Genomic DNA, 27,191 nt, shown 5'->3' with positions numbered 1-27,191 from the left:
TAATGATTCCACAGGGATTCACTATCACACAACGTTTAACCACGACTAGCTCCACAAAACCAGCCTGAAAATGAAAATCTGAAAGGATTGCATGAGAATCTATTAAGCAGAGCACGGTTAGTTGTCGGACGCTGGTCGGGGACGTACTGTGTTCAAGGGCGGGACTTAGCGAACTTAGCAAGTTTTTTTGCAGTTAAGCGAGTTTTGTGATTCAGACTTAACACAGTAAACCTCACAGAAAAAAGTACGATCTTGGAAGTTCTTGCATGAGGCCCATTGTTACTGAAAAGAACCACTGCGGTTGTCATTTTTGTACTCACACAGACTACAAGTATCTCAACATGTGGACAAAATATAAAACCCCAAACCATAAGGATAGATAGATATCACTAGCGGTACAATAGGTGAGAGAAATGTGGGTGAACTGGCCCTTTAAATAAAGCTAGTCAGAACAATGTCGCTAATTGAAATTTGAGGGGAGTATTACAGTGTCCTTTCTACCCCTCGGGCTGAATGGAGCAGCAGAAGGGCTGATCAGTGCACTCAGGGCTCAGCTGCAGTGTTCACACAGCCACTGTAATGGGCTTTAACACAGCTCTCTACCCATCTCACAGTCATAACACTCTCAGACTCACAAGCATAGAGAACTCATGGGTCGACGGGGGGGGGGGGGGGGGAGGGAAACAAATGGCATGGAAGCGTGTGTCCCGACTGCTGAAAGAATCTGGAGCTTTTTACATTACCGTGGTGCAGGAGATGCAGTGGCCATAAATTAAATGCCTGCAGAGCACACTTATTGGAAAATCCTGAGGGGTAAAATGGAATTACCAGAGATGATCTGTCTCCCTGCTCTGTGCATCGGCCCTTTAAAAAGGGTAGGGTAATAGGTTTTTGGGTGGGGGGCGAGGGGCAGACGTGTGCGTACATTCTGGGGCGGCATTACATCCTTCAGGTGTCATGGGAAAAGATGGCAGGTTAAATGCTCACGTACTGTACGGGAGGCCTGAATACTTGAGGTGGGTGGGGGGGGGGGGGGGGGGGGGGGGGGGTGCAGTGGAGGAGCACACTGGAAAGAGGGAGGATTTTGTTTGAAAACACCATTTTGAAAAAGTCTCCGGAAACTCACGTCCAATGTGGAGACTGAGGAGAAACTCCCCAAAAGAACATTTTCTGAATATTTTTAAGCAAATTTGTATAATTACTTTCCGAATCTATTCCGCTAAATTCCGGCTCTTTGTCAGTTAAGCTTTTTATTTCTTAAACGAGCCACTTGCCTGGTGGGTGTGTGTGTGTGTGTGTGTGTGTGTGTGTGTGTGTGTGTGTGTGTGTGTGTGTGTGTGTGTGTGTGTGTGTGTGTGGGCAGACATGGGGAAACTAAGTGCAACGTGCCCTCCCTCACCCTCCAGAGTATCACATCTCTGCTTTCTCTCTGACTAACGGCAGCCCGCCTGGATAACACACCAGAACTATGTCCTCGCATCCTACGCGCACGCACACGCACACACTAGAGCATACATACAGTGGAACACGTGCACACTACAAGTACATCTGCACACACACACACATTTTCACGTTTTTCAAGTAAATTCTACACACGCACACGCACAGCGTGGTTGTTTATAGCGAGCTGACAGGGGGTCTGAATGCCTCCTGAATGAGATGGGAGGGAGGGAGGGGTACAGAGCATATAACGAGATCAAGGCTCTCTCTCTCTCTCATTTGACCTCATAAAGATGTGGACAGTAGCGAGCCACGTGAAGCCTCAGCATAATTCCAGCAGCGCTGAAAAAGTGACCCGAGCTGCGCACGGGAGGCCGTATCTCAATGACAGACGGGCCGTCGGCTCTCTTTGCTCCTCTCTGACCGGCTGCAGACGCCTCGCAGCTACGAGCAAAATGGTCTCCTCCTCCTCTCCCTCCGCTCAGTGTCCCTTGGTCTCACTTTTCATTCATTTATGTCCCTTCTCTTGTCAACTTTTCACTGCTGTCCTCTCATTTCCATAAAGTCAAGGTGCCACATGCCTCGTAGAATCAGAAGCGGTTCTTGTTGACGGCGTCCCGTTAGCATAAACGCTGACGGCCCCGACTGCATTCCATCAAAACCAAAGACGTCTTCCAAATTCAAAATTAGTTCCGACAAATTCATTAGAAATTCTAAGCGTGAAGTCAATTGAGAAGATTTATATTTTAGACGTAATCTCCTGGAAAAAACGACCGTGTTATGACAATAAATCAAAGTAGTTTTACAATTAATTAACCAATTAATGAGAATTCGCTCTATTAAACTGTCAAATTGAACAAGAACCGTCAGACAATGGAGGCAGCAGCGGGCATGAGGATGAGCTTGATGGAATTCAGCCCGCTCCTCCGGGAGCCCCGGTGTCTTTTCAGGGGCCCCTCGTCTGTACGCATAAATGATCCGGCTTTGTCCCGCATAAGAGGAGACAGACGAAACAATCTGATAGACAGTTCGTCCAGCATGGGGGCTTCAGTTCTTTTGCAAAGTCACTTTAGTCTCTCAGGAAGCTTCTCTGCTATTGTCAAGGTTAAAGGAAAACTCAAGTTTAATTCATGGGGTGTCTACGAGTGTAGCCGTCGTGGAGATGAGTGGGCCCTCGTACAGACGAGGCTCTGTGGCTTCTCTACCTCTGTTCTCTCTCTGGTCTGCCTCACTCCACCTCCCATTCAGGGGGGGAACAAGTGTATCTGTGGTGAGCGAGGAGGCCGCGGCGGCTGATAAGCAGCTCTCAGCTCTCTGATGAGCTCGCGGTGGAGGCGGCGTGGCTGTGGGGCAAAGTGGTAAACTTCCCTGAGGCATTGCACAGCGACCGCCGTGCGTGTCTTCCCGTTAGTCTTTGCTCTTCGTGCTCGCCACTTCATCCCAAGCCATGAAAGCGAGAACAAACACACACACACACCCCACACACACACACACACACACACACACACAAACAACACCAAGGCGGCAAAACAACTTTGGGTCCAGGGGACTCTCAATCAGGCCGAAAACACCTGCAAGGATTTGAAGTAAGGATGAGGACATTAGGGAATCATGGTATTCTCTCCCCGGTAAAACAAGGCAGATGAAAAGAGACATACGTGCGCTATCAGTCTTGACTGAGTCATACACACGCGTGTGCGCACACACTAAAAAGGTCTGTAGCTGACACACACACACACACACACACGCGCACGCTAGTAGGCAGACAGGCACCCACGGAAACATCCCGTAAAGACAAAAAAATATGGAGTATGAAGGGCAGAATACTAGGGGAATACTTAGATCCACATCAAATGAATACATTAGTGAAAGGTGGTGTTAACCTGTGAAAGTGTTGGTTCAGTAAGCTGTTTTGTCCTTTGTTTATGACTCTGAAATGTCTTTTTTTATTACTCTAACCAAGCGTTATTAGCATATGAAAAGGCTGTTTTTGCAGCATAAACTCAAGAATTAGCAACAGAAAAAATATGGTAGCTTGGGAGACAAAAATCCCTCTGCCTACAGAAGACAGAGCGGCTTTGGCAAATTACCACCCAAAGTGTAGAATGTGTGATTCTTTTGTTTTGGCCCTTTGGTGAGTTTTAAAACATCCCCAGTCATGGAACATTTTCACTGCTCATTAAAATGGAAATGTGGTTAAATTGCCCTACATGGGGAGGAAAGGTAATGACGAGGGTTGACCTTTTTCCTCTCCAGTTTCAGATACATTCATTTGAGCGGGAAGAGGAAGGAATGGCTGCTGGCCCTGTGTTAGGAACCAAAGTCTTCACACACCTGCAAGAGAGAGAGGGGAAGGGAAAGAAAAAACGAAAAAAAAAGAAAAAGCGACACAAATGCGCCCTATGAAAAGAACAGATTGGATCAACAGCTGGTGGGGAGGGAAAAGCGAAGGCAAACCTTTTCACCAGGTCCTTGAAATACAAGCTGCAGGAAGCTAGAACATTTTGGTGGACTTCAAACTCTTTGCCTTCAACAATAATTTTCAGGTCTGTAAACTCTTTCGCTCTGCGCTGTTGGTTCAACTCCTTCAACATCTCTGTAGAACAAGAAAAAGAAACAGACAACGCCACATTTGGGTTTAGTACGTCCTCTCTTCCACACATACATGAGCAACAATAGCATGGCATCGAGAAACAGGACCAAAAAATGTTGAAAAAGGTACAGATTTGGAGAACACAATATTGCTGGTCTTAAGAAACAACGTTCATTATATGATAGAGAAGAAGTGACATGTACAGACTGGATTAAACATTTCAGCAAAGGCATAATGAGATGTGTGTATTAAATATGTAGCAGAGAAGGGTGCATGTAAAGAAAGGACACAATTACATCTTATTTTCTATACTGTGCATCGGAATATGCAATATCCAAAGCATGCTAGTGGAAAACATAGAACTTGGAATGAGATTTAATAAACTAGGCTTTTTTTGTGAGAAAGACACTTATTAAGCTGTATTTGACTCCTGTAAAAGCACACCGCAGCGCTAGAACTTCAATGAAGGGAAGCTGAATGAGATTAAAAAGCGTCTAAAAGACATGTGGGCTGAAAACAGAGAACACTGTCAATGCATTATTCATGTTGAAATAAAATTCTTTGGCTTCTCACAAGTGCCCTACTCGGCGAAGAGTTGACCTTCAAATGTCGCTCAATGAGAAAACAACTGCTCATCCCCAAATCCCAACACCCACCTCTCTCCCTCTTAGAAAAACACCCCCCACCCACCCACCCTCATCTTCCTCTGGAAAGTCAAAAAGATAGAAAAAACAGGGACAAAACACAATCTGTGAAAACATGCTTGGAGCAAACCAATGTGCTGTTGAAGGCCAAAGTACACAGCGAGTTGCTTAATGTAGTGTAGTAGCGCCGTGTTGGGCCTGGCCTTGCTGTAGCGTTGGGTCGGGGGGCCCTTGTTTCTCCGGGTCTTAATGAGGCACCATGAGAGGATGCTGAGAGTGAAAATCAGCGGGGGGGACGAGCAACATATTCCACGGCCTTAGGAGGGATAACCAACAGTGCAGCTTTGTTAATCTCCTATCGAGAATTCCAATAAAAGAAAACACTAAGAGATTCAAATAAAAGCGCTACAGACGCGATAGGGTGGGACGTTACGATTATAGAGGCAGCCGGCTTCCATACTGTCGTCTAAGCATTAACAAAGCATTTCATCGAGGCTGCAGGCTGTGAGGCAGAGTAAACATCTATTTGGCACAAAGCGCAGTCGGCGTTGTATAAAAGGCACATATTCCATGCTGGGGAAAGATAAACGGCAGCCACTGTACGAGATGCATAATGATTCAGGGGAGAAAGGTGGCAAATCCTCCTTTTGATCAGCAGAGTTACCTTTCAGCGACTCATTCGTTGTCGGTGATGTGTAACAAGCAAGGTGTGCGTGTGTGTGTGTGTGTGTGTGTGTGTGTGTGTGTGGGTGGGTGAATATGCGCTTTACACGGCGGCCGAGCCATTAAATGTGGGAAGCTGATCAGACATGTGATTGTATTGGCGACACCCAAGCTGAAATAAAAGGAGTTTGTCTTTATCATCCTGAAAGAGGTCTGTGTTCGCGCCCCGACTCAAAGCAGGGATTTCATTAACCTGGGATGACACTTGCCCCTCTATTTGGCTGGAATATCCACTCATTTAGCTCCTTCCATTCTCCTGCCTGACACTGGGGGCTCAGCTCGGAAATTAATTCAGCAGTTGAAATTATACAGTATAAAGACACACACGACAAATACGGTTGCGATTCAGAAGCGAGCTTCGGTAAAAGCTTTTTTCTCGGAGCGGCGCATCCTTCAGAGTTATCGCATCAAGGAATTAATGGCCAGAAAGAAAATGACCTGCTGAATACCAATTAGGGAGGAGGAATAATAATAGATGCCTTTTTTTTTTATTTTCATCAATATGTCTGCTCTACATTGGCTAGATGCACAGCTGCACGGTTCGAGCGAGCCACACACATGCACCACTCAAACACAAAGGCTGGCATTTGCCTTGTCTTCCATCCATCTCTCTCCACATTCCACTCCACTGCTGCTTGTCAGTTGGCCAGCTATCTGATTACTGTGTGGGCATGGACTGTGAATAGTGAATACACAGTAGTTTTGAGTTTGCATTAGTAAATCTCCAGCGACCGATATGGCTCTCACCTCCAATCAGCCACACCGCATACCATCCATTTGCCCCGAGAATAGAGAGCGGCAGACAGAGAACTCCACTTGTCAGCAAACAATGGCCGCCTCCCTCGGAGCCGTTGCAGACACACCTGAATGCCTGATGGAAAAGCTAATTATGGCTTCTTGGGGGTGGGTCGCCGAGCGCCCCCCGGAACAACTCATCACCACCGCGGACCATGAAACTGCACATGGCGTCCCCATTCTCGGGTGTGGAATGGAGCGTGGGGAGGCAGAGCCGTGTTCAATGGGACAACGGCGGCTTTGAAACACCAAACGTCTCAATACTGTTATGAGAAAAATCTCTTGAGGACCGTCAAGTTCTGCAACAGACGGATAAAACAGTGGTGAGGTTGTTTTTTTTGGAGGGGGGGGAAGTATACAGAAATACTCATTGGGGTATACTGTGCAACAGTCCTAGAGTATATCACGGACTGCAAACATTGATGAAATGTGCGGGGGTAGTTTCTTGTCCCTAAGCCGTTCACAATAATAACAACACCCCGTGCTGGCTCTTCGTGATTGGTTGACACACGGCACAGGGGGTAAGAAACCAGTGGCAGCTCTGCTGCTCAGCCTAGTAACTCTACTGTCAAACATCTCCGAGCGCTGTGGCCAATGGGGCCCCCCGGATGCGATTTCCAGTAACCTATCAGCGCGCACCAGTTCTCCCTACTGTAAGGCGCCCGTAAGTCGCTCCCCGAGCTGTGATAGGCTGCTGTAAAAGGGCGACGCGGCGCGCCATTGGTTGCTGAACTTGGAGCCATTTTGGGGTTTCTACACGTATGTTACGAGCGCCTCTGTAGACCCACCATTTTGTGTTGGCATAAAAAAAAATTAAAAAAATATAAACTTTGAGATTCATCTTCATCAGCTCGTAATATTTTCTGTCTTCGAATTTTATTTTTCCTTGATAGCAAAGTGTCCAAAATGGTTCTTACAATAAATATAATTTTCTGACAACAAACTGGAATCAGTCTTTAGATATTTCGCTCTTAAATTTAATTGTTTGTATCATCTTAATGCATCTCTCTAAAAATGTTAGTATTTTTTTTAAATAATGTAGATGTATATATATATATATATACTGTGTATATGTGTGTTTTTTCTCAGAGCAAGTAAAAGAAGATGATATATTGGAGATAAATGATAAGTAATCAATTTAAGAAATATTTATCTTATCACTTTTGTTTCCGTTCTCCGTTCTCCGTTCTTGCCGATACATCTCGTCTTTCTACAACACAAGAAAACATAACCGTCCACGTATCTTTATCCAATTGGATGACATTCTATGTTGCGCAGCAGAAAGGACACTGATGTGTTGCCCCTGACCTTTTTTTCCTCTTTTAAACTTTTAACAATCAATTTCCACCGACACTCGCGGCTTAATTACCCAGAACAAACCATGCTAGCTGATCAATAACTCAATGTGCAACTCTGCCATGATGGGTTTTCTTCAGCTCGGAGGACACGACAGTGAAGCAGATATTTTTACTGAAGCAGCGAGCGATCGTTTTCCACACATAGAGCCATGAAATGAAACTACTCGTTATCTTCAAAGCCTTTAGATGATCAAGCTGTAAAGCAGATCTTTGACTCATATTTTCTCAAAATGTCTTGCGCTCTATATGAGCAAAAAAATAATCCTTCGAAAAGAATTAAATTACTTACATTTGATTTGATATTAGTTATCGAACTGATTATTGTTCAGTGATACATGCTGTGTCTGTGTTTGAGTTTGTGCTAACCCATTCACATCAAAATATATGAATTAAATACATCCAACGTACAAATTAATGTTTTTATGTAATGACACCCTGATTAAAGTAATCAAAAAAAGTAATACTTGACGAATGAGGAGTTTTTAAAATTGCATCAATTTAAATTTCTTTAAGCAATATGTTTAACTGACATTTGTTTAAAATTCATCTCGTCAAAATGTACCATTTACGTGATAGTCACTAGAATTACTTTGAATTAAATTTGGTTAAATAAGCTTACATTTTGCGAGATAGAATGAAACACGTTTTCGCTTGTTTCAAAGCAGCAGCAGCAGTAGCAGCATTAGTGTTGCAGGGCTGAAGAAGGCTGGTCTGAGGGAGTCCGATCAAAACAGGCTTCCTCCTACAAAAAGCCTTTCGATAAGTAGGGGACCTTTGAGAAATTCCATGTCAAAAAGGAACTTGCAACAGAATAAGAAGAGCGGGCCAAAAAGCATGATTCATACTAAATGAATGCTAAAGGCAAAAAGCTTTCACAGTATTCCCCAAAAACATCTCTTTCACCTGCACAGAACAAAGGGCCTGGAACCCCACAGCGTGTGATAATGTCAGGAGGATCTACTGTCGGAGGGAACGAATGCTCCCATGTGAAGTGGTGGTGCTCTATTAATAAAACAGAATCAGGATGAATGAATGATATATTAATTATGGTTTCACTTGTTTTGGTCTCAGAATCTAAGATGTAAGAGTAGATGTGAGCAGCACACTGATGGCTGTTTGGATAAAATATGCTTTCCCCCTGCTGACTTTGACAAGGCAAAGACTGTAAATGGTTTCTCAGTTTCTGACTGCAACACATTAAATACACCCACATGCAGCTTTCAGCAGGCGCAGAGATGGTCAGAAGTTCAATTTCAGCACAAGTTGTTGGATAACATAATCTCTCTATTCTGCAACCTTGGGTCCAAAATACAACTGCCAAAGAAAAAGCTCAGATTCAGCTCTGATGCCAAGAAGAACGCCTTGACCGACTCATTGAAAGATCTTTTTGATTTTTTTCTTTCACAATAAGGCTAAACCTCATTTAAAATCAAGTCCCCAGACCTAGTTTAAACTAGTTATATAAATATTTAGGGAGGATTGTGTGAGTGAGTTTGCTAAAAGTGCAAAAGTCAAATAAAACAGAGCTGTTCAAATAGAAATGTTCTCTTCTTTGTCAGAATTAAAAGGCAAAAATACGTATTCTGTTTTGCATATTTACATACAAGGTTATGGTTCTAATTAAAATGCTCATTGTCATTTTACATGTTAATTACTCTTATTTTATAATTCCATTAGTAGCCAAAGTTGTGTATTTAATCAACGTCATGGAAAGTAAAAATAATGACATTAAATTGAACTAGCATGTTAAAATCTCTATACTTTGGTCCATAACTCAAAACTCAACAGTGACAAAATGTAATATCTTATTATTTATATTATATATTAAATATGTTTATAATTAAAAAAATAATAAATAAAAGAAATCTTAAAATCTCAGGTCCACAATATATTTCGTCTTGCGCTTGAACTGACATTCAAATTGCTTAAAATACATAAAATAAACCAAAATGTCCACTTTTCCATTAAGTTTTGTATAAAATTTGAAAAACTTTTTCGTTTTTTTTTTCAAATATAAATATAATTTGTTATGTTGGATTTTTTATTTTTAAATTTGTATCAATATGAATGAATGGAGTTTTACTTTAAATTAGCATCTCAGACGAGCTCGTCCGATTTCACTAAAAGAAACTATTTAAAGCACAAATCATTATAAAATGTAATTCTTTAAAAATTTCGAATTTTAATGCTGACTCAAAAGGATTCAGTCCACTTTAAAAATCACACTGATGTGAATCAAGTCCTATGTGTTAGCACAAAAATAAGCAAAGCGGTAACCACTTTTCATAATCCATTAGTATTAACAGCACCATCTTCAGCTGCAGGTAAAAAAAACTAAACATGGTGGCTAAATGTCAGGCTTTAACAGGTGCTAAATGTCACGACCACGATACTCATCTAGATGCCATCCGCTGAACAAATGATGCTTTACGTAGATAAAAGCCGACAGAAGTCATGTGTCAGCCTGGGTCTCTCTCAAGGCCTAATTATTATAAACAGCTTCTAAAACATACCTCTAACAATCACCGCCACACTCATTCATGGAGACGTCTCAACAGTTCGTGCCTACTCCCCGCAAATCAGCTCGATGCAAGGCATCGGAAATCCTCGAGACCCCTTGAGCCTCTAGCTGTCCTGATTTCAGCGAGTAAGAGAGCACTGGCACCATATAGCCCAGAGAGAATAGTCCATGATGAGGACGCTTTATGTCTCCGCCGCTGGAAATCTGCTGAGCTGAGCTGCTCAAGCCTCGGCACACAGTTGTCGGCCAGCCTGGACTGAGCCGGCGCTGTGACATCTAAAAGGAGTAGGGGACAGAGAGAGAGTGAGGAACCTGTGCCCCTCCAAAGACGCCGTCTGGGCCTTTGTTGCCTCCTCCAATAGACATGCAAGGAAAAAGTCCTGGAGTAGCAAAAAAAAACAAAAACACAGTTGTCCCGCAGTGCACACTCAAACCTCTACATACACCCTCTGGTCCGCGGGTCAGACACACACACACACACACACGAGCAAACAATTGTCACTAGAAGAACAAAGTCGAGGCAAATGCAAGTACAGGCTCAGAGGAGGAGGAACATAAACAAAGAGGGCCCTGGGAGCATCCGTTGGCCTGCAGTAACAGTGTGACAGCATGTCGTGCATTGCTCCCTTGTTCTTTGTGTTTGTGTGTGGTGAGAAGAGGAGGAAAGTCTCTGGTCCCGGCTGGTCGCGGTGACTTCCTCATTAACCAGGCAGGAGGGACAGTGGGTGACAAGAGGTCCTACTGCCTCCAACGGGTTTTAACAAGAGAAGTCTGGTCAAAGACAATGCTGCAGACTCTTTTTGATAGAAGTATACACTGAAAAGATTGCCCGTGACTGTCTAAAGAGGACACAAAGTAGAAATATGTACTGTGTGCATTTACTGAGGGTTACAACTCAGGCTGGTTACAGGTCACAGGAGGTTGAAATTTACATTCAGTGCTGCAGTTATGACATTACAGCTCAAAGAATCTCCTCCCTGGCTGATGCAGCTATTTTAAACTGCAGTTCATAAGAAGATTTTTTTTCTTTCTTTTTTTTACTGTAGCAGCGTTACTGCTCCTAAAACTAACTACATTTAAGAGAGGGGAGGGAGGTTGCTTTGGAAAATGGTTGCTTTGGAAACTCTGCAGTGAGCCTTATAACCTGTTTGGCTACTTCTATTTTAGTGTGAGAAATTAGAATGATGCTCACATACCGGCAAGCTACATTTTTTGACAGCACGTACTGTTGCTCAGGAAAGTGTGGCTATATAAACAGTATGTTTCTGTCAAAAGAGTAGGATCAAGCAGATCAATAAATCATGATTTCTTCAAGGTAATAGCATCAGAGAGATCAAGTTTGATACGTATCAGAGCTAATTACAATATAGTTGTGCGCATATTCTGCATTTTGCTCACTGTGCCTTTGTAATAACATTGCTGCTGTCCAAACATTGAAAATTGCTTTCTTGCGTTTTTTAACTACATGAAGTAATAAAAAAAGGTCGTCGCAATCTGTCCAAATCAATGCTAAAGCTACACTTTGACTTAAAGGTGTCAATTTTTCAATTCATTTTTGCAGCGTTAGCTGTTTGACTGGTATTTTCCCCCACTTCACCCTGGTAGACGGCAAAAACAAAAGAGTAAAGTGTGCATATGCTATCTCTTCCTCTTTGCAATCGATGCGGAGCGAGTGTTCAACAGGAATAACTCCACCGCGAGAAAAACTGGGACACGACTTCTGTTCAAAATAATTCAAAAGGAGAAGTGTGGAGTTTATTCCAGCTGAAAGCATTTTGAACAAAAACCCAACTCAAGTCATGCAGCTTGTTTTTCACCTCCAATTAAAATGCTCCAAGAGAATCGGAGGCACCGCAAAGTCTTTATTAGAACATGGCTAGAAACTGTGTTTTCACTCACAGCGGGTCCTAATTGGTCGGTAGAGAGGCAGTGCTGGTTGTGCCGATTCCTCTCACCCAGTCAGGTCACATGACGAGAAAGCTGTAACAGCTATTTTTATTCCATTTATTTAATAGATTTGGCGCCAAAATCAACACATTTTTTTCAAATCAAGACAGCAAAACTGTGAGGAACGCTTTATAGAAAACAACATTCTGTGATTTGGGATCTAAAACGTTTGAGATTTGGGGATTTCTGCAAGAACCTCTGAATGGCCAGGTCAGCAGGTTGTATATTCATGAGGCTCTGGTTATCCTCGAGGTACTTTTATAACAGTGACGTCAAGTTTCAAGACAAAAGCTCTCGCTACAATCATCACACAATAATACGACCGGGCTCATTGGATCCACAACAGTACAATACCATTTTTAGAATAGGCGAAAATAACATATTCATACTGAATGCAAATAAAACCTTTTTGCCAAAAACCTGCATGGGTGTGTATGTCTGTAAAGGGGAGACTCATGGGTACCACATAACCCATTTTCATTCAGATATCTTGCCCTTTCAGTTTTTTCCTTGTGAAAACTGAGCCTATAGCTTTGGGGAGTTATCCAGCATGACATGGTTGGTACCAATGGAATCATCAGGCCGTCTAGTTTAGATACCAGTATCTTCACTCTGGCTGTAATACTGAGCGCGCTGCAGCCTCTTAAAGACGGTAATGACGGTCATGATCGCCGGGTCTCGGAGGGTTAAAGGAACCACTAAAGCATGAAAAATATTTCGGTACACTACATGGGTTTCACTGCTAGCAAAGCTGTATCAAAGGTGATGAAGACGTGTGTATATTTATTCCCTCGTTGTGTGTGTGTGTGTGTGTGTGTGAGTGTGGTCCCTTTATAGCTTCCTGACATGTCATTACCGGCGCAGCACTCCTCTCCCTGGCTGTTTTTAAACCTGCTCAATCTGTGAAAGTCAATATGGTGCCAGCCCACTAATGTGACAATCCTCACCAGCTCTATATTAGCATACAGCATCCTCCCCCCCCATCAAACATCACTGAAATACAACACCTATTCAAGCAATCACAGACACCCGCATGGAAACACAATTTTCATGTTCAACTCTTTTACCAGTGGAAAATAGCTCGGTGCTCGCCAACAGCTTTGTCTGTGAAGTAGACCAACACCTTTCACAGTTCTCCAGAGACGGGGTGAAAGAGCCGACGACAGCTTTGCAACAAGACAAAGCAAGTGCATTCATATAGCACATTTTAGCGGCAAAGGCAATTCAAAATAAAGATGGTGCCGTGCGACCTGCAAGGACCTTCTGTTTTAGAGCGGGTGAAGCTTGATGTGCTTGACATTTACCTTAGAATTACAATAGAAGGTGTTTAATCAAAGCGAAACTAAATGAGCAGAACAATTCAGCTCACCGGTCACCAAAAAAAGCTTCCAGTGAGAAACAGAACAGCTACTTCTGAGAAGGTTTAAAAAGTAAAAACAAGACTTTCACCAACAACCGGTGACTTTGTCGCAAATGTCACATCACAGTAACCTGGGCATCACCGGGGAATCCCAAATCTGTCTGACATACTTGCCCGCTCGCTCGTATGATTCATGCACACTGAACTAAACGCCGCGATGTTTCCGACAGCACCTCGGAGGCGGCTTTGTGTTAATTCGTTAGGCTGACGCGGTCACAACTGTATTCACAATTCAGTCTGCCGGAGTCGGCTCTGCAGATGCAGGAAAAAAAAAAGGTAAAATGGCATTTACGACAGGGAGTTCACAACATAAAGTGAGTGAGGCAGAAAGAAGGACTAATGAGATGTGCTGAACACTGAATTAACTAATAATTATGAAATAATTAGTTCAATTAACTGCTCCGATGATAAGTGTCAGCCGCTTCTCTGTTTTTCTGCCACTGGAAGCAAGACAGGGAGTGGAGACGAAGGCTCTGATTGGTCGATTGAGATCCAATTGCAACGCTGGACAAAATCAGCCAATCACACAAAAGGACAGCTACAGTATATGACACAAAAAAAAAAATCACATATATGATTGAATTAATTAATTATTAAATGATAAAACGTGTGACAAGTAACTGCCGAATGATTCCAATGGCTGTGGTTACATTGTGTTCCATCGCAAAAGCCTCTGATGGGATCATTTGTGTTCCGCTATCACTCCGAACAAATACTTCCAAAAATAACAATGTATTTGGATAAATGGGACGATAACCAAACTGATCTATGATTAAATTCCAACAACTCTTAAATGCCTGTATATGGATATAGAGGGGTATTTATTTTCCATCCAAGAATTGCGTATTATAAGTTTGTCTGAGCAGCTTTCAGAAAAGGAAAATCCCCAAACTCCTTACATCCAATAAGAGCTGCTTTTGGGAACAGAGATACAAATTCTTACCACTTTTTATTGCTCAGGCCAAGCTTAAGCCTTGAATTTGAGGATTGGCTTAATTGTCATAGTGCCAAATAGGCAACATGCCAATATGGATTTTATTTTTTTTAAAGTATGCCACATGAAATTAAAAAAGTGGACTGGGCCGCATCACAGATTAGCAAACATTCTGTTCGAGCATTCGACGTCATTGTCAAACGTTAGTAATTCGTCCTCCCCACAACACGACGACGCTGTCATTGTGCAAAAACAGCACACAAGCCCCGATGCATATGCAGAACCAGAACACACACATGCAAATGTACCTACACACAAACACACACACACACACTTGACTTTAGGCAAAACAATATCATAAGAGAACAATCCTAATAACAATGTTGCTGGCTGGTGTAGATAACATACTGTATGCTCAGGGGGGGATTTGAATAGAAGTGAGTGGGCCTGCAACACTTCTCCATCTTTCCTCTTCATTTAATTGCTAAGTTACAATTTCATGAGAATTACTGCGAAGGCCAGTGTTCTGTCTAACCTACATTATAAACCCCCGGTGGGAAAACAAGGCTAATTGAGTGAAATGAATCATCTGGACACAGGTCTTGTGCACCAGTATGAATGCAACCTTTCAGAGAGCATCTGCACAAACTATGTTTCATTTGTACTTCACCTTGAGAGGGTTGGCTGAGCATCCAAGTTGTTTTTGGAGGACCCAGTTGTGCATGCGACCAACTGAGAGTGTGTCACACATGCTCACGCGAAGAAACGAGAGCAGAGAACTGCTCGGCACAAAACAAACGCCTGGATCGCTCCAGTTCCAAGCACTCACCGAGGAATGAGGTTTGACCTCAAACCACCACCAGCACGACTGCAACAAATATCAAGCTCGTCTCCGGGGGGCCCTCAGTCAGGTAGCCTGTCCATTCTGGCATTTCATCATCCAAAGTCTGAATTTTTCACTTGACTGGAACTTTCATCGCTGCAGGCAGTGAGAGAAACACATTCGCAACAAACCAAGTTGTCCTAAAAAAATTCTGCTCGTAAAAAAAACTAAACATATTTGTGCTGCCAGTGGGCATTCTTGTACCAGACACAGTTTACACTGATTGAGCAATGGCACTTCCATGACAGGGCACATAGATTAGTTGCTATAGGGGAGCTGAGCCAGTGCTTAGGGAGGCATTATCTCCATTGTGTTAGGAAGTGTACTGTGGGTAGTTGATCAGTGATCCGTCCGGAGCGAACGGCGAACATGTGGAGGTTCTATTGAGTTACACAATGATGTGCTCCGGCTCTATTAAGTAAGATGAGTATTGGAAGAAGGTAAATGTACGTTATGACCATCATGGCGTTGCCATCTTGGATTAAGGGAGTCGTCCTGTTGGCTTTTTGCAACTGATAACTGATGAATGGAAGTTACCATATTTGGAATGCAGAGGAGTGACGTAGAGACGCCGTATACGGCTCTGGTAGTGGTAGCGACCTGTCAATCAGTGTAAGCCCGCCCTAAAGCATACTCCACTTTATGGTCTGTTTGACTCTAAATGGACCATCATTTAATTTAAGGAGACTGGAGTCTGGTGGTCTCAATCATTAGAGAGTGAGACCATAAACTCGTGTTTACAACGTGTACCGAGGTAATAAATCAAGAGAGAAGTAGCGCCATTTTCCCGTAGACTTCTACATAATCTGAATTATTTTTGAAACCGGAGGAGTCTCCCCCTGATTGGCCATTAGAAAGAATGCAATTTTTAAGACACTTCCCAAAAAAATTTGGATATACCAGCTGCTATAACAAAAGAAAATGACAGCAAAGATGATCTGAACCGGCGGATATGGCTCGTAGACGACCGGCAATCGGTATCTGTGGGAACAAAAAACGCGATTGAGGGCGTCTCCAAAAGTAATATTTGCTTCTTTTTTCCTGCTGATCCGATCCGTGAATCAAAACCACGACACGATCTGAACCGTGAGTTTTGTGACCCGTAACTGAGCACGTTACCGCCATTATAGCAATAATCCAGATGTCGTGAAGCTAAATGGGTCCAGAATGCACCTAATTTCTACTTTCAAATGTTCAACTATAAACGTGAATATTTTAATCTGTCTGTCAACAACCTTCAAGGTCTCTAACATAGCCGCCATTAAAACTGAATGACACACAAAAAGTAGGGTCTGTGACTAAGCAATTAGCTGTGTGCACATGCTTTCCAAGCAGACAAAGAGTGTTTTGGGTGATTAAAGGTTTGTGAGCTTTTTTAGCTGACATATGAGACCATAAAAAAATTAGAGGTGCCATTAGGGAAACACAAAGTACGGCTGCCCTTTAAATGTTGAAAATACTCCATGGAAAAGTATGTACCAGCCCCTTTAAAGATGGCTGTGAGATTGTTTTGAGTATGTAAAGTGCAAACATACCAAAACATTAAAAAAAAGTGCGAACTCCACTCAAGCACTTATTAAAAGTTTAAAGTTACTTTCCCCTCCGCCTGCGGTCTCAGCTGTGCCGAGCGCTCTTCTACCTTTCACATTTAGGACACGTACCGGTCGGTCCGACGCAGATGCCAGAGCATGTGTGAGAGAAAGCAGATATGCTCCCCTGCTCGTCTTACACGCCGACTGTGTTTATGGAGAGTTTTGTTTGTGTGCATGCCTTGCGAGCTTCGCCCTTGGGTGATACTTCAGAGTCGAGCCTAAAGAGCAGGGGCGACGCAACTGCATGAGGAAAAACTAAAATAACTTAAAAAAAAAAAAAGAAGAGAAATCCCCCATGTCACCAGCGCAGCCTGAGATAAATGTCACATCCCCCCCTGAAGACAACGTGTGTTTACTGGGTAACTTTGTGAAAGTCATGGCAGCCCAAGCAGAAAGGTCGGCGGCGGGGTTAGGTTGTATGTGGGAGTCTTCTCAGCAGACTGCACACCTGAGATGAGCTCCCAGAGCCTGCAGTCGAGTCAGGCGAGTAATCTGTGCATTTCATCAGATTTCTTTCTCTCTTTCCCCCCTTCTCTCTCTTCTTTCTTTCATTCCTCCCCCTCCTCCTCCTCCTCCTCCTCCTGCTTCTCTCTGTCTCTATCTCTCTCCGGGGATAGAAAACAATCTATTAGACGACTGGACTGCCCCAAAAAAATTCTGATTGTGTCCAGCATGCTCCAATGCTTATGTGTGGCTGGTGTGTCCTTGTAAAGTTGTAATCTAAGTTTAAACTCTCTAATACAATCGTTTTCTTTTTTTTTTTTAAATCCTGCACTCGAGCAAGCTGCATAACATAAGAAAACAAAGTCTGCGTCGCAGAGGGAAGGGAGCAAAGCGACTACAGTAGCAGAATAACGACGGCCCGCAGCCTCGAGCAACAAAGCACATTCTGTAAACTTAACAGCAAAGGCACATGGCTCCGCCTTCTCACTGCTAAGGAAGACTTTAACTGGATCAAGCTTACAGAGTGCACCACCAGCCTATACAAAAGATCTCTTGATTGCAATTTGGGCCATTATCATTTGTCTAGGTCACAGAAGAATTGTACATCTTCACATGCTAAAGCCTGTAGCCCACTCTGTGGAATAACACGCTGTAGGAGGGGGGGGGGGGGGGGTATTCTTGGTAATGTCTGGTAGAATACATTAGATGCCACGCGTTGCATTATCAAAGCCGTTTCAAAGTTTCTTGGTAAAAGGAAAAAAAGTTTGACTCTCCGCTCAGACATTAGCGAGCCAACACTGCCTGAGCTTCTTCTGGATTTTCCTTTTCGCCGAGATGTTGCGGCGCATCTGCTGCTGTTTTGGATACTGCGTTCCCTCCCTGTTGCAATTACGCCTTCTCATTAGAGAGAGAAACATCCGCTATCGACTGACTTCCTGGTAACATCTGCTGTGTTTACACTCGGCCTCTTTGATAGCGCATTGCTGACTATTTTCACGGCTGATGTGAGGAATGACACGTTGACATTTGACTCGTGGCAATTAATCCTGTCATCTCTGTTTGAGGTTCAGACCCTACTTTACACACACAATCAATTTGCTCCCCGCTGACTGAGGGCAGTGGGTGTTTTCATGTTCCAGTCCGAGACCTCACGCCAATACTCAAAGCATGATACAGCTCTGAGCGACAGAGTGTTGCACTTTAAACACAAATCCAGGCAACGCATTGATCTGTGATGGGACCCAGAAACACGGGCTCTACATTTTCCTTTAAAAAAATGCTAAAAACGTAACTTAGTACATTTACTCCAGCACTGTAGTGAGCAGCAGTGTTGTAGGCGAGACCAGCTAAAACGAAAAACCAAGTTATGACAAGACCGGAGTGTATGGAGACCGAGTCAAGACCAAGACCAAGACCAAGACCAAGACCAAGACCGGTGTGAGTCCCACACTGCATGACACACTTATTATAAAATGTGGAACAACACTGCTCAAAGAAAAGATCCATATTCCCGTAAAAACACCCACAGAAATAAATGAAGATTCCTCTTCCTTCACCTCTGTTGTAAAAATGTGTCAATGTGTGTTTTCATCCTTTCAACATGCTTTAAGAAAAATGGCTAATAACGTCAGCAACAATGGAGTATAGAGAGATCAGGGAGGCGGAGAGAACAGCATAGAACAAGCGGCAGTTATGGGGAGAGACAACAGCATGGGAGGGGTGCTGCTGTTTGTTCGGGCTGAGTGAAATAAACTGACAATTGCAGTGAAGAGGACAGGTGGGGAGGAGGGAAGGAGGAGAGTATAGGTTGAGGAGGGAAGGGAGGCGTGGACGCGGCGCCCCCTCTCGCGCGGCAGGGAGCCGGGGCGGCTGCACCGCGTCCGTGATTACGTGCGTGTAGGAGCCGGTAGCTGTCAGGCTCTTCAGGTCCCCGCGACTGAGCTTTATCTCGAAATCCCGGTGATTAATGAAGCCGGTGCCGCGTTCTGCACGGAGGAGGAGGTGGACGAGGAACGATCAATCTTAATGAGCTATCCGCCGTCCCTATATTAACTGTGGAGGGGGGGGGGGGGGGGGGGGGGGCGGTGTAATGTATGGGGCTCCTGGCGGGGCTCCTCTCCTTTAAAAATACGATAACGAGGGAGAGCAGCAGCATACGACACACCGCCCGCCTGCTCACCTCACGTTTCCTCTCATCCTCCTCTGCTTTCTGTGTGCTGACTCCTGGGAGCCGGAGCTGTGCGAGAAACAGTAAGACGTCTCGGTGAAAGGCATCCTTAGCAAAAGTTAAAGAGACAGCGTCAGGTAGCTCGGCAACAGCCTGCAGTCTAAGGAGCGCTGCTGTCCTTCTGAAATGAGACGTTTGAGTCAATATACGTGGGCCCCGTGTGGACTCGTGTACTAACGTTACTCTTAAGGATATCTCCTTTGGCACGCTGCGTGTTCATTTAAGAGAATTACCTGCACACACACAGTCCACGGTGATTGGAATAAATTTCAACCTCATAAATAATTTGGGACATTCCGGGGCTCTTGTGAATTCCCTTTTTGGTTTCTGCTTGAGCTACCTGGAGTTGAAGGAATGCTGTGAGAGAGATAGAAACTAGAAAAAACCTGCATTTCATATTCAAAAGTTAAGCCTGTTTTGAAATCATAATAACCCCTAGTTCTGCTTTAGCTAATCCTGATGCGGATAGCTTTAAGATAATCGCCCAGCACAACACCGCAGTGACTTTAATTAATTTACCACCGCTCCCCTCCGCAGACGCTGATCCGAGTCAGCATATTGGAAATTAAAATTGAAAAAAAGAAACAACCCCGACAACACTTACACCGGATTCGGTCTTACATTCGTCTCTGTGAAAGGCGTACTTTGGCATAATTTGCAGTGAGGATGTAGAGATCGTCTGCACTCTATCAAGTGAAGGAGAGAAAGGAGAGGAGAGGAGAGGGTTTAATTAATGTGCTTGCCACGATTAATGGTCTCAGTGTGGCTATCGCAAACTGGCCGTGTTTTTAATAACGGGTTTGAACGGCCTGTCATGCTACAGCAGTGTGTATGCTACTGTATGCTTTGCAATAACTGCACGCTACTGCAGTCTATAGACGAATATCTCTGAGAAGAGAGAAGCAATCTGCACAAAGACGTCCAGAAAATGAAATGTCATCATGTAATCCAGTTAAGATCGTAAACCAGTAAACAAAACGACAAAACAATAACACAGCACGTCGATTCCAAAATAAGCTTCTGATGAGGTACGATAAGTGGCGATAAAAGTCTCAGCAATAACGCACAAAGAGCCAATGTGCACGGGGACAGTATAGTGGTGCGCTGTCAATACGCTCCGTCTGAAAGTAAACTAGATTGAATGCGTAATTAAAGTTACTGTGAGGAACCTATAACTGGTTATGAAACAGTCTCAATCTAATTTATTTATATTTATTCTTAAGGTCCGTCATCGGTGCCACTGGTTTGAGTTTCGCGCAAATTCAGATGGAATCGTGCAGGTTCACCAGGAATTCAGAGTCCAGCAGGGAGTCGCTAAAATGAGGTTTTCTAAAAGGGAATCAGGTGCTCAGAAACGCCACATTCGACACGAAAAAATTCCTTGTTGTAGCTTTAAAAAAATGTATTAAGACTACAGAATGTGACAGATGAAACGGTCACAGCAGAAGAAAGGTGAGAGAGGTTTTTACTTTGCTGCGCTCTCGGCGTAGCAAAGTAAAAACACTGATCTTAACTCAGCAAGGCATCTTAATTGCATTCACTAGTAGATCCGGCGCTGCTTGGTCCCCAGATGACGACTGATGTGAGCTGACTGGAAGATGAACTTCCTGGGCAGAGAAGGAGGCCGTGGACGACAACGCGCTTCCCCTCTCTCATAGTAGTGTGTGTGTGTGTGTGTGTGTGTGTGTGTGTGTGCGCACGTGTGTCGTCCCCGTGTGCATTTAAGCATGTGATCGTCTGTGTGCATATGTGTGTCCCTACCGATGTGTGTGTGTGTGTGTGTGTGTGGGTGTGTGTGAGACACAGAAGGGAACGGCAACGGTAAAGTTAGTGAGGTGGAAGGGAGCATTAAAACGATGTTTGACATGAGAGAGGAGGCGAGGAGAGGAGCTATAATGCTCAGTAAGACAGCAGGTGGCCCGACAGATCTGTCTGTGACCCCAAACTTCCAAACCATGCAGAGAGTTGTGCTTCATCTGCTCCTTATTTTTAGGCATTTACCAACAACAAAAACCCACAGCGTCGCAGTGTGCTGCAGGACTACATAACGCAGCAGCCGACAGTCATCTTAGCTCATGCTAAGCCGGGGTAAAAACAATATGAAAAAACATCATTTGAGCGGCTGGAAACCTCTCGAGTCGGGCTCGGGACACGCGGAGATGATAACTGTCCCCGCTGAGCTCGGCACTCGCTCCTCTTGGCTGATATTCATCAGGACAGCCATCGATTTTAATGACTTGGTCAATAGACACACAGCAACTCCGCTCTGAGCATCTCCCCCTCTTTGATTCTATCTCCTCTTTCTTTTTTCCTTTTTTCCTTTTTCATTGTCCTTTTTTTTACGACGTCACTCATCCTGCATCCACACATTTTACCGACAGTTGTGACTACTGTGGCTCCGGATGCGAATAGATAGTTCAAGTGCTCGGCGAGATCCTCTTACTGAGAAGACAAAACATTTTTTTTTTTTTTTTTTTTTTAAATGGAGCGAGGAGAGGGGGATGTGAAGGAAATTAAACCGACAAAAGAGTTTGATTTGTACACTATGACAGGCAGGTGTTATGAGACGGCCTGCTGTGGACGGGGTAACCAGGTAGGCAGATCACAGCCCCGGTGACTGGCATCTCTCAGTAGGTGACGAGGTTAAAGCTGCCTCCCAGCTGCTCCGCGTGAATCTTCACATAAATGACTGGCATACGTGTGGCATTTACGCAGACGTGCACAAACACGCAGACACATACCTATACAGACACGCACACACACACACACACACACACAGAGAGAGAGAAAAGGAGCACACAGTTGTTGATGTGCCCGCTGATGCGGCGCGAAGACAAATTGCTCCCTTTTGAAGGCGAAGCCAAATCAAACACGGAGTGTGATTTCTGTCACTGTGGTGTTTGGCTTTAAGGCTGCGGGGCTGACATCTGACAAAACATCCATGCAGTCACACCCAGGAAGTTGTGCGAGCGACCGCGCACACACACACACACACATTTGTACAGTAGCGTGCACAGCGGCCTGTAGTGCAGCTGGATTAAGGAGGCAGAGCTCCGTCAGCTGCTCCAAGATCCAGGACTTTGCCATCAAAAGGCAACAAAAAAAACCTCCTCTGCACTTCAGCGCTTACAAGCATTGTATCCTGAGGCTCAAGTATATATATATATTTTTAATGCTGCAAACACATTCGCTTAAGTAGCGGCTTAAGTATTCAAACCGTTTGTCCAATAATCACTTCTGAAAACCCTCTGATGTGAGATGCACCACCAGGATTTGACCGTCGCCAGTAAACACAGCAGCATCGTTTTTTACTATTTAAATGACCACGACGGCTGTAGTCGAATAGTCGACCTCATTGGTTGTTTCGGTCTCAGTTGACTCATATTTCTTCAGTCTATTAGTCATTTTTTACTGATTGTTTTGTGCCAAATGACTTATTTCCAGGGAAACGTGTGAGCACATCTCTGGTAAACACAAGACTTAAAGCAGCGCTTTTGTGAGTTTCTTTGTGGAGAAAGTGTCGGTCGACTAAGAATGTCTTTGGTTGAGGAACAGCCCTATAAACAGCCTGACTAGATAAGCTAGGGATATGTTCTTTTTTGGACCTCCATCAGGGTTATAATTCATTAGCTATTTAAGCAAGGTCTCCCACAAGCCAGTCAGGGGCACAAAGGGCATCTCATTTATTCCCGTCTTTTGGCTTTTTACCGCAGAAGCCCAAACCAAGCTCACCCTGCGGTGTGTGTGTGTGTGTGCTAGTTGTACATGAGGGGTTTGTATCACACTTTTAAATAATGCATTTCTTGAGAATGAAATAAAGCCCATGTGTGTTTGTGGAGAGGCAAAAGAAGAAGATATACTTGCATGTCTGTCCGTCTGTGCGGGCGGACGCTTGAACTTCATTTACAGCCTCGTTTTATTTCCAGACATGTTTGTAACCCACAATGTCTAACCTGGGATCAGATTTGCCAGCCCTCTTTATCCTCACCTCAGCCATTAGAGGGCTGCAGAAACACTGACTTCTAACCTGCAGCTGCTTTCCTTTCTTTTCACAAACTGCTTCTCGTATATTTTGGGGTTTGTTGTATTTTTTTTGGGTCTAAGCCGAGGGAGAAAAGTGCCAACAGCAGGTTAAGATCATTTGAACAGGGGGGTAGCCAGAATGCAGGTCACAAGAGCTTAGCCTCTATATTATTTTACCACTATGGCACGACAGCAGGACGCAGTGTTAATTGATTTGAAAACAGAATGCAGGAAGACCAGTGGGAGCTTTTTGTGACCTTCTCGGGACTGAGCGAGAAAGCAGGGAGCAGAGGGAGGGGCAGGGAAGTGACAGAGATGATCAGAGAGCCGGGAAGGGCGCAGCCAGAAGGACAGCAGTGGGCAGTGTCACGAGGGGCAGGGCGATCGGGGTGGCATTGTTGTGATTACAGCTGCTAAGTTAAGTGTTCCTGTCGGGGGAGAGAGGTCTGCCTCGCCGCTCAGGAGCCCGCTGAAGAGATGTCACCACTAATTTACCGGCGCTCGACGCTTTACCCGCTTCCAATGTTCTCGTGACAGTACTCGTACTAATGTCCAATGTCAAGTAGGGATGATAAAACTGCAACAAAAAAAAAAATGGTAGAGGAGATGCGAGATTTGAAGTGCCTATATTTGCAGTTTGACCTTCACAGAGGCCTGCAAAAGATTTCAAGTGTATATTGTGTCTAGAAATCGACACAGGGATGCTTTCCCCATTCTGCCTTTGAAATACAGCAGCTGACAAACTGAAGCCATCCGAGCTGAATACATTAACTTTATCATAACATGAATCACAGCGACAGTGTTTGCAGAATTTTAACAATCCTTACAGCGTTTTTCCTTCCCTGTAAAATGGATCCGGGTAAATACTGTAATTCCAAGTGAAGCCTAGCTTCTTTGGCCTGTGAGAAGGACGTCAATACACTTTGACACGCACGCGGTTAATGGCTCGCGACAGTCTATTCTAAAAAAGAAGATATTAAAAACAAAAAGGTCTCATTCAATAGAAACCGGACCAAGCTGTCGAGCCCGTCTAATTATCCACTTCCAATTCTACCTGCAGTCTCATTTCAATGTATCGCAGGCAGTCTCCAAAATAATTGCTTTCTTATTTTTTTTTTCTTGCAATCTACAAGTTCATTTGCACACATTTTATTGATCAAAATGAGCCAGGAAAAAGAAAACAATCTAAACCTAAATTAAAAGCTTCATTAAATGTGAAAATTGGTCTGGGAATTGCGAACATCTGTTTCTGACGCCCTGCGCCATAAACTCCAAGGTTAAACCAAACACCAATTTACGGCTCGCACATTCAGGCATCGGAGTCGGGGGCCGCGGAGCACCTTCACAAACAAGTCAACAAGGCTTCAAACGATCTCGGAGAGAGCGATGCGAGGGTTAGGGGCCGAAAGCTCTTCCTGCCTCGTGTTTAGTAGGCCTGGGGAGTATTGCAACCCGAGAGACGGTGGAAGGACAAACCTGACACACTTTCAACCAATTTCAGTGCAACAACAGCACGGGCACTGTGTAGTAGTTTGAGATCAGTACAACATGTTCTCTCCAAAGAATCCACTGTGGACGGTGTTAAGAGTTTCTTTTCTTTTTTCCGGAAGCGGCCATCTCACTGCTGCTTTAGGTGCACCTCCGTTCTCTGCGACCTTGGAGCAGCTTTGAAGCGAATTGGATCTGTTTGCAAGTTGTATTTCAACAAACCCCTTTGCTTGAGTGTTTGCAGCCTTGTTTATGACTGTTGGCATCTGAAACTGCTCGGGTATACAAACAGAGGGCAGAGGCCTATGCCTTTCATTCCAGCAGGGCCTCGCATAAGGGGAGGTCACAGGGAATAGAGAGCTGAGCGTATTGATTTAATAGCTAACACCTCCCTGGCTTAAATTCACTTCTGAACTCAGGTTGCCAGCCGAACGGATCTGCTTTGATTTAGCCTTTCAGAGATGTTTGTGACAGCTTACATATCTGGAAGAGAGACATTCAAAAACATCCGCCTGTGCGGAGTGCAGCGGCTGAGGTTTTTTCCGTGCTTACCTTTCGGATGTCCCGGGTCACTGAACTCGTACTTCCCCATCCCGACTGTCCGCAGCATTTGCAGCCCGTTAGGACCGTCCTGATTGTCTCCGGCTGTGGGCTGAGCGTGTGCCACCGCTGCTGCCACCGCCGCCGCCGCTGCCGCTGCCTGTCCATTGGTCAGAGGCAAGGCGGGGTGCTGAATGAGGCCCGGGTGAGAGGTCAAGTGGCCGTTGCCCATCACGCTGTGAGGGTTTGGATGAACAACGTGGTTGGCTTGGGCGGACAGCTGAGCGGAGGCGAACTGAGGCTGGCTGGGCATGCTCAGCACCATGGAGGGCGGCTGCTGGGTCGACTGCGGCGTCAGCTGGAAGTGGGCCGTCATGAGCGGGTGATGCGGGGGCACCGGTGCCTGGATGGACGGGGTTACTCCTATGATGGGTGACTGCGCGGTCACACTGTGGCTAAAGGAGGGCGGCTGGGGGAGGCCGTAGGTGTGGGGCAGCAGGCTGGGCTGGCTCACCGCCGCTACTGGTGAAGCCCAGGTAGGACCTGCGGACAAACACACAGACAGAAGAAAGATTTAACAATAGCATGTACAGCTTTTATTCCATAAAACCAAGTGAAAGAGCCCAAAACAAGGGGCAGATTGATTTTAAGTCTGGTATTAGAGGATCAAATAGAGACAGAAAACAGCATGAGAAGACAGACTCCAGCTCGAGTCTGCTCCTTCTCCACGCCACGACTTGTCAGTGTGCTGCTCCGCTTCAGTCCAAGTTTGTTTTGGACTTAATATCAAACAGGAAAAAATGTCTGAAGCTCTGCGCCCGAGATTATCATCACAACAAGATTAAGGAAATCCGCTACAATGCCTTTTCTGAATGCGAACGCGTACATGCTCAGTGAACACACCAATACCCGTGTAGGAGTCTGTGTTTACCCAGACACTCGGAGCCAATCATTTCTCTACCCCGAGGCGTTAGATGCTGAGGGTGTGCTGGGAAGACGCAGCCATATTGGCTCTGAACACTGCCTCCCTCCCTCACACACACATTGGCTCCTACTCCCTCATCTCTAGCTCCTCCTGCCATGGTCCAAGCTCCAGAAATAGCCCACCACTCTGCCAAAGGGGCCAAAGGCTAAATCACAGCATGCAAAAAGCTACGAAAAACGTGCACGTTATTCATCATACCGGTCCTGCTGATATAATAGTCCGGGCTGAGAAGGATGGATGGAGGGGGGGGGGGGGAGTACTGACAGACAGCAGTGGGTGAGGGTAATAGAGGACTCCAGAGGCCAGTTCCTTTCATAATTCATGTCATTCAGCTAATTGGCACCAAAATTATATTCAATTTCCCTTATTTTGTAGCCAATCTTGATAAAGGATTCTAATGAAATGGGTTGGTGTAATAATTCCACATCTTATGAAGTTTTTAATGCAGTGATAAAAATTTGACGTGCCGTATATACATTCTGTCTGTCCTCCATTTCTATGTCCTTGTCCTTCACTATTTCACCATCTTTTAGCAGAAAAAATGTAGAATCAATTCGGCAATTTCTTTTCATTTTGTGGAATTTCATTATCATAACCCAACATTGACCTACATTCAGACAGGAGTCCTTTACTG

The 27,191-nt window shown here is 44.6% G+C and overlaps 1 protein-coding gene across 1 annotated transcript in view; it reads right to left on the bottom strand.

The window, feature by feature from the left end:
- The window catches only part of klhl29 (kelch like family member 29), a 190,886-nt gene that overhangs the window by 65,299 nt on the left and 98,396 nt on the right, over positions 1–27,191 (bottom strand). Inside the window, exons 5-6 of the mRNA XM_079180461.1 lie at positions 25,585–26,115; positions 3,898–4,036 (exon numbers count right to left, since the gene is read on the bottom strand). Of these exons, the coding sequence (XP_079036587.1) occupies positions 3,898–4,036; positions 25,585–26,115 (670 nt within the window). The remainder of the gene's footprint in view (positions 1–3,897; positions 4,037–25,584; positions 26,116–27,191) is intronic.

Source organism: Pholis gunnellus (genome assembly GCF_910591455.1).
Source record: "Pholis gunnellus genome assembly, chromosome: 19".
In the NCBI taxonomy this organism is placed as follows: domain Eukaryota; kingdom Metazoa; phylum Chordata; class Actinopteri; order Perciformes; family Pholidae; genus Pholis; species Pholis gunnellus.
The sequence above is the reverse complement of the archived record's forward strand: the minus strand, read 5'-3'. Positions and strand labels throughout refer to the sequence as shown.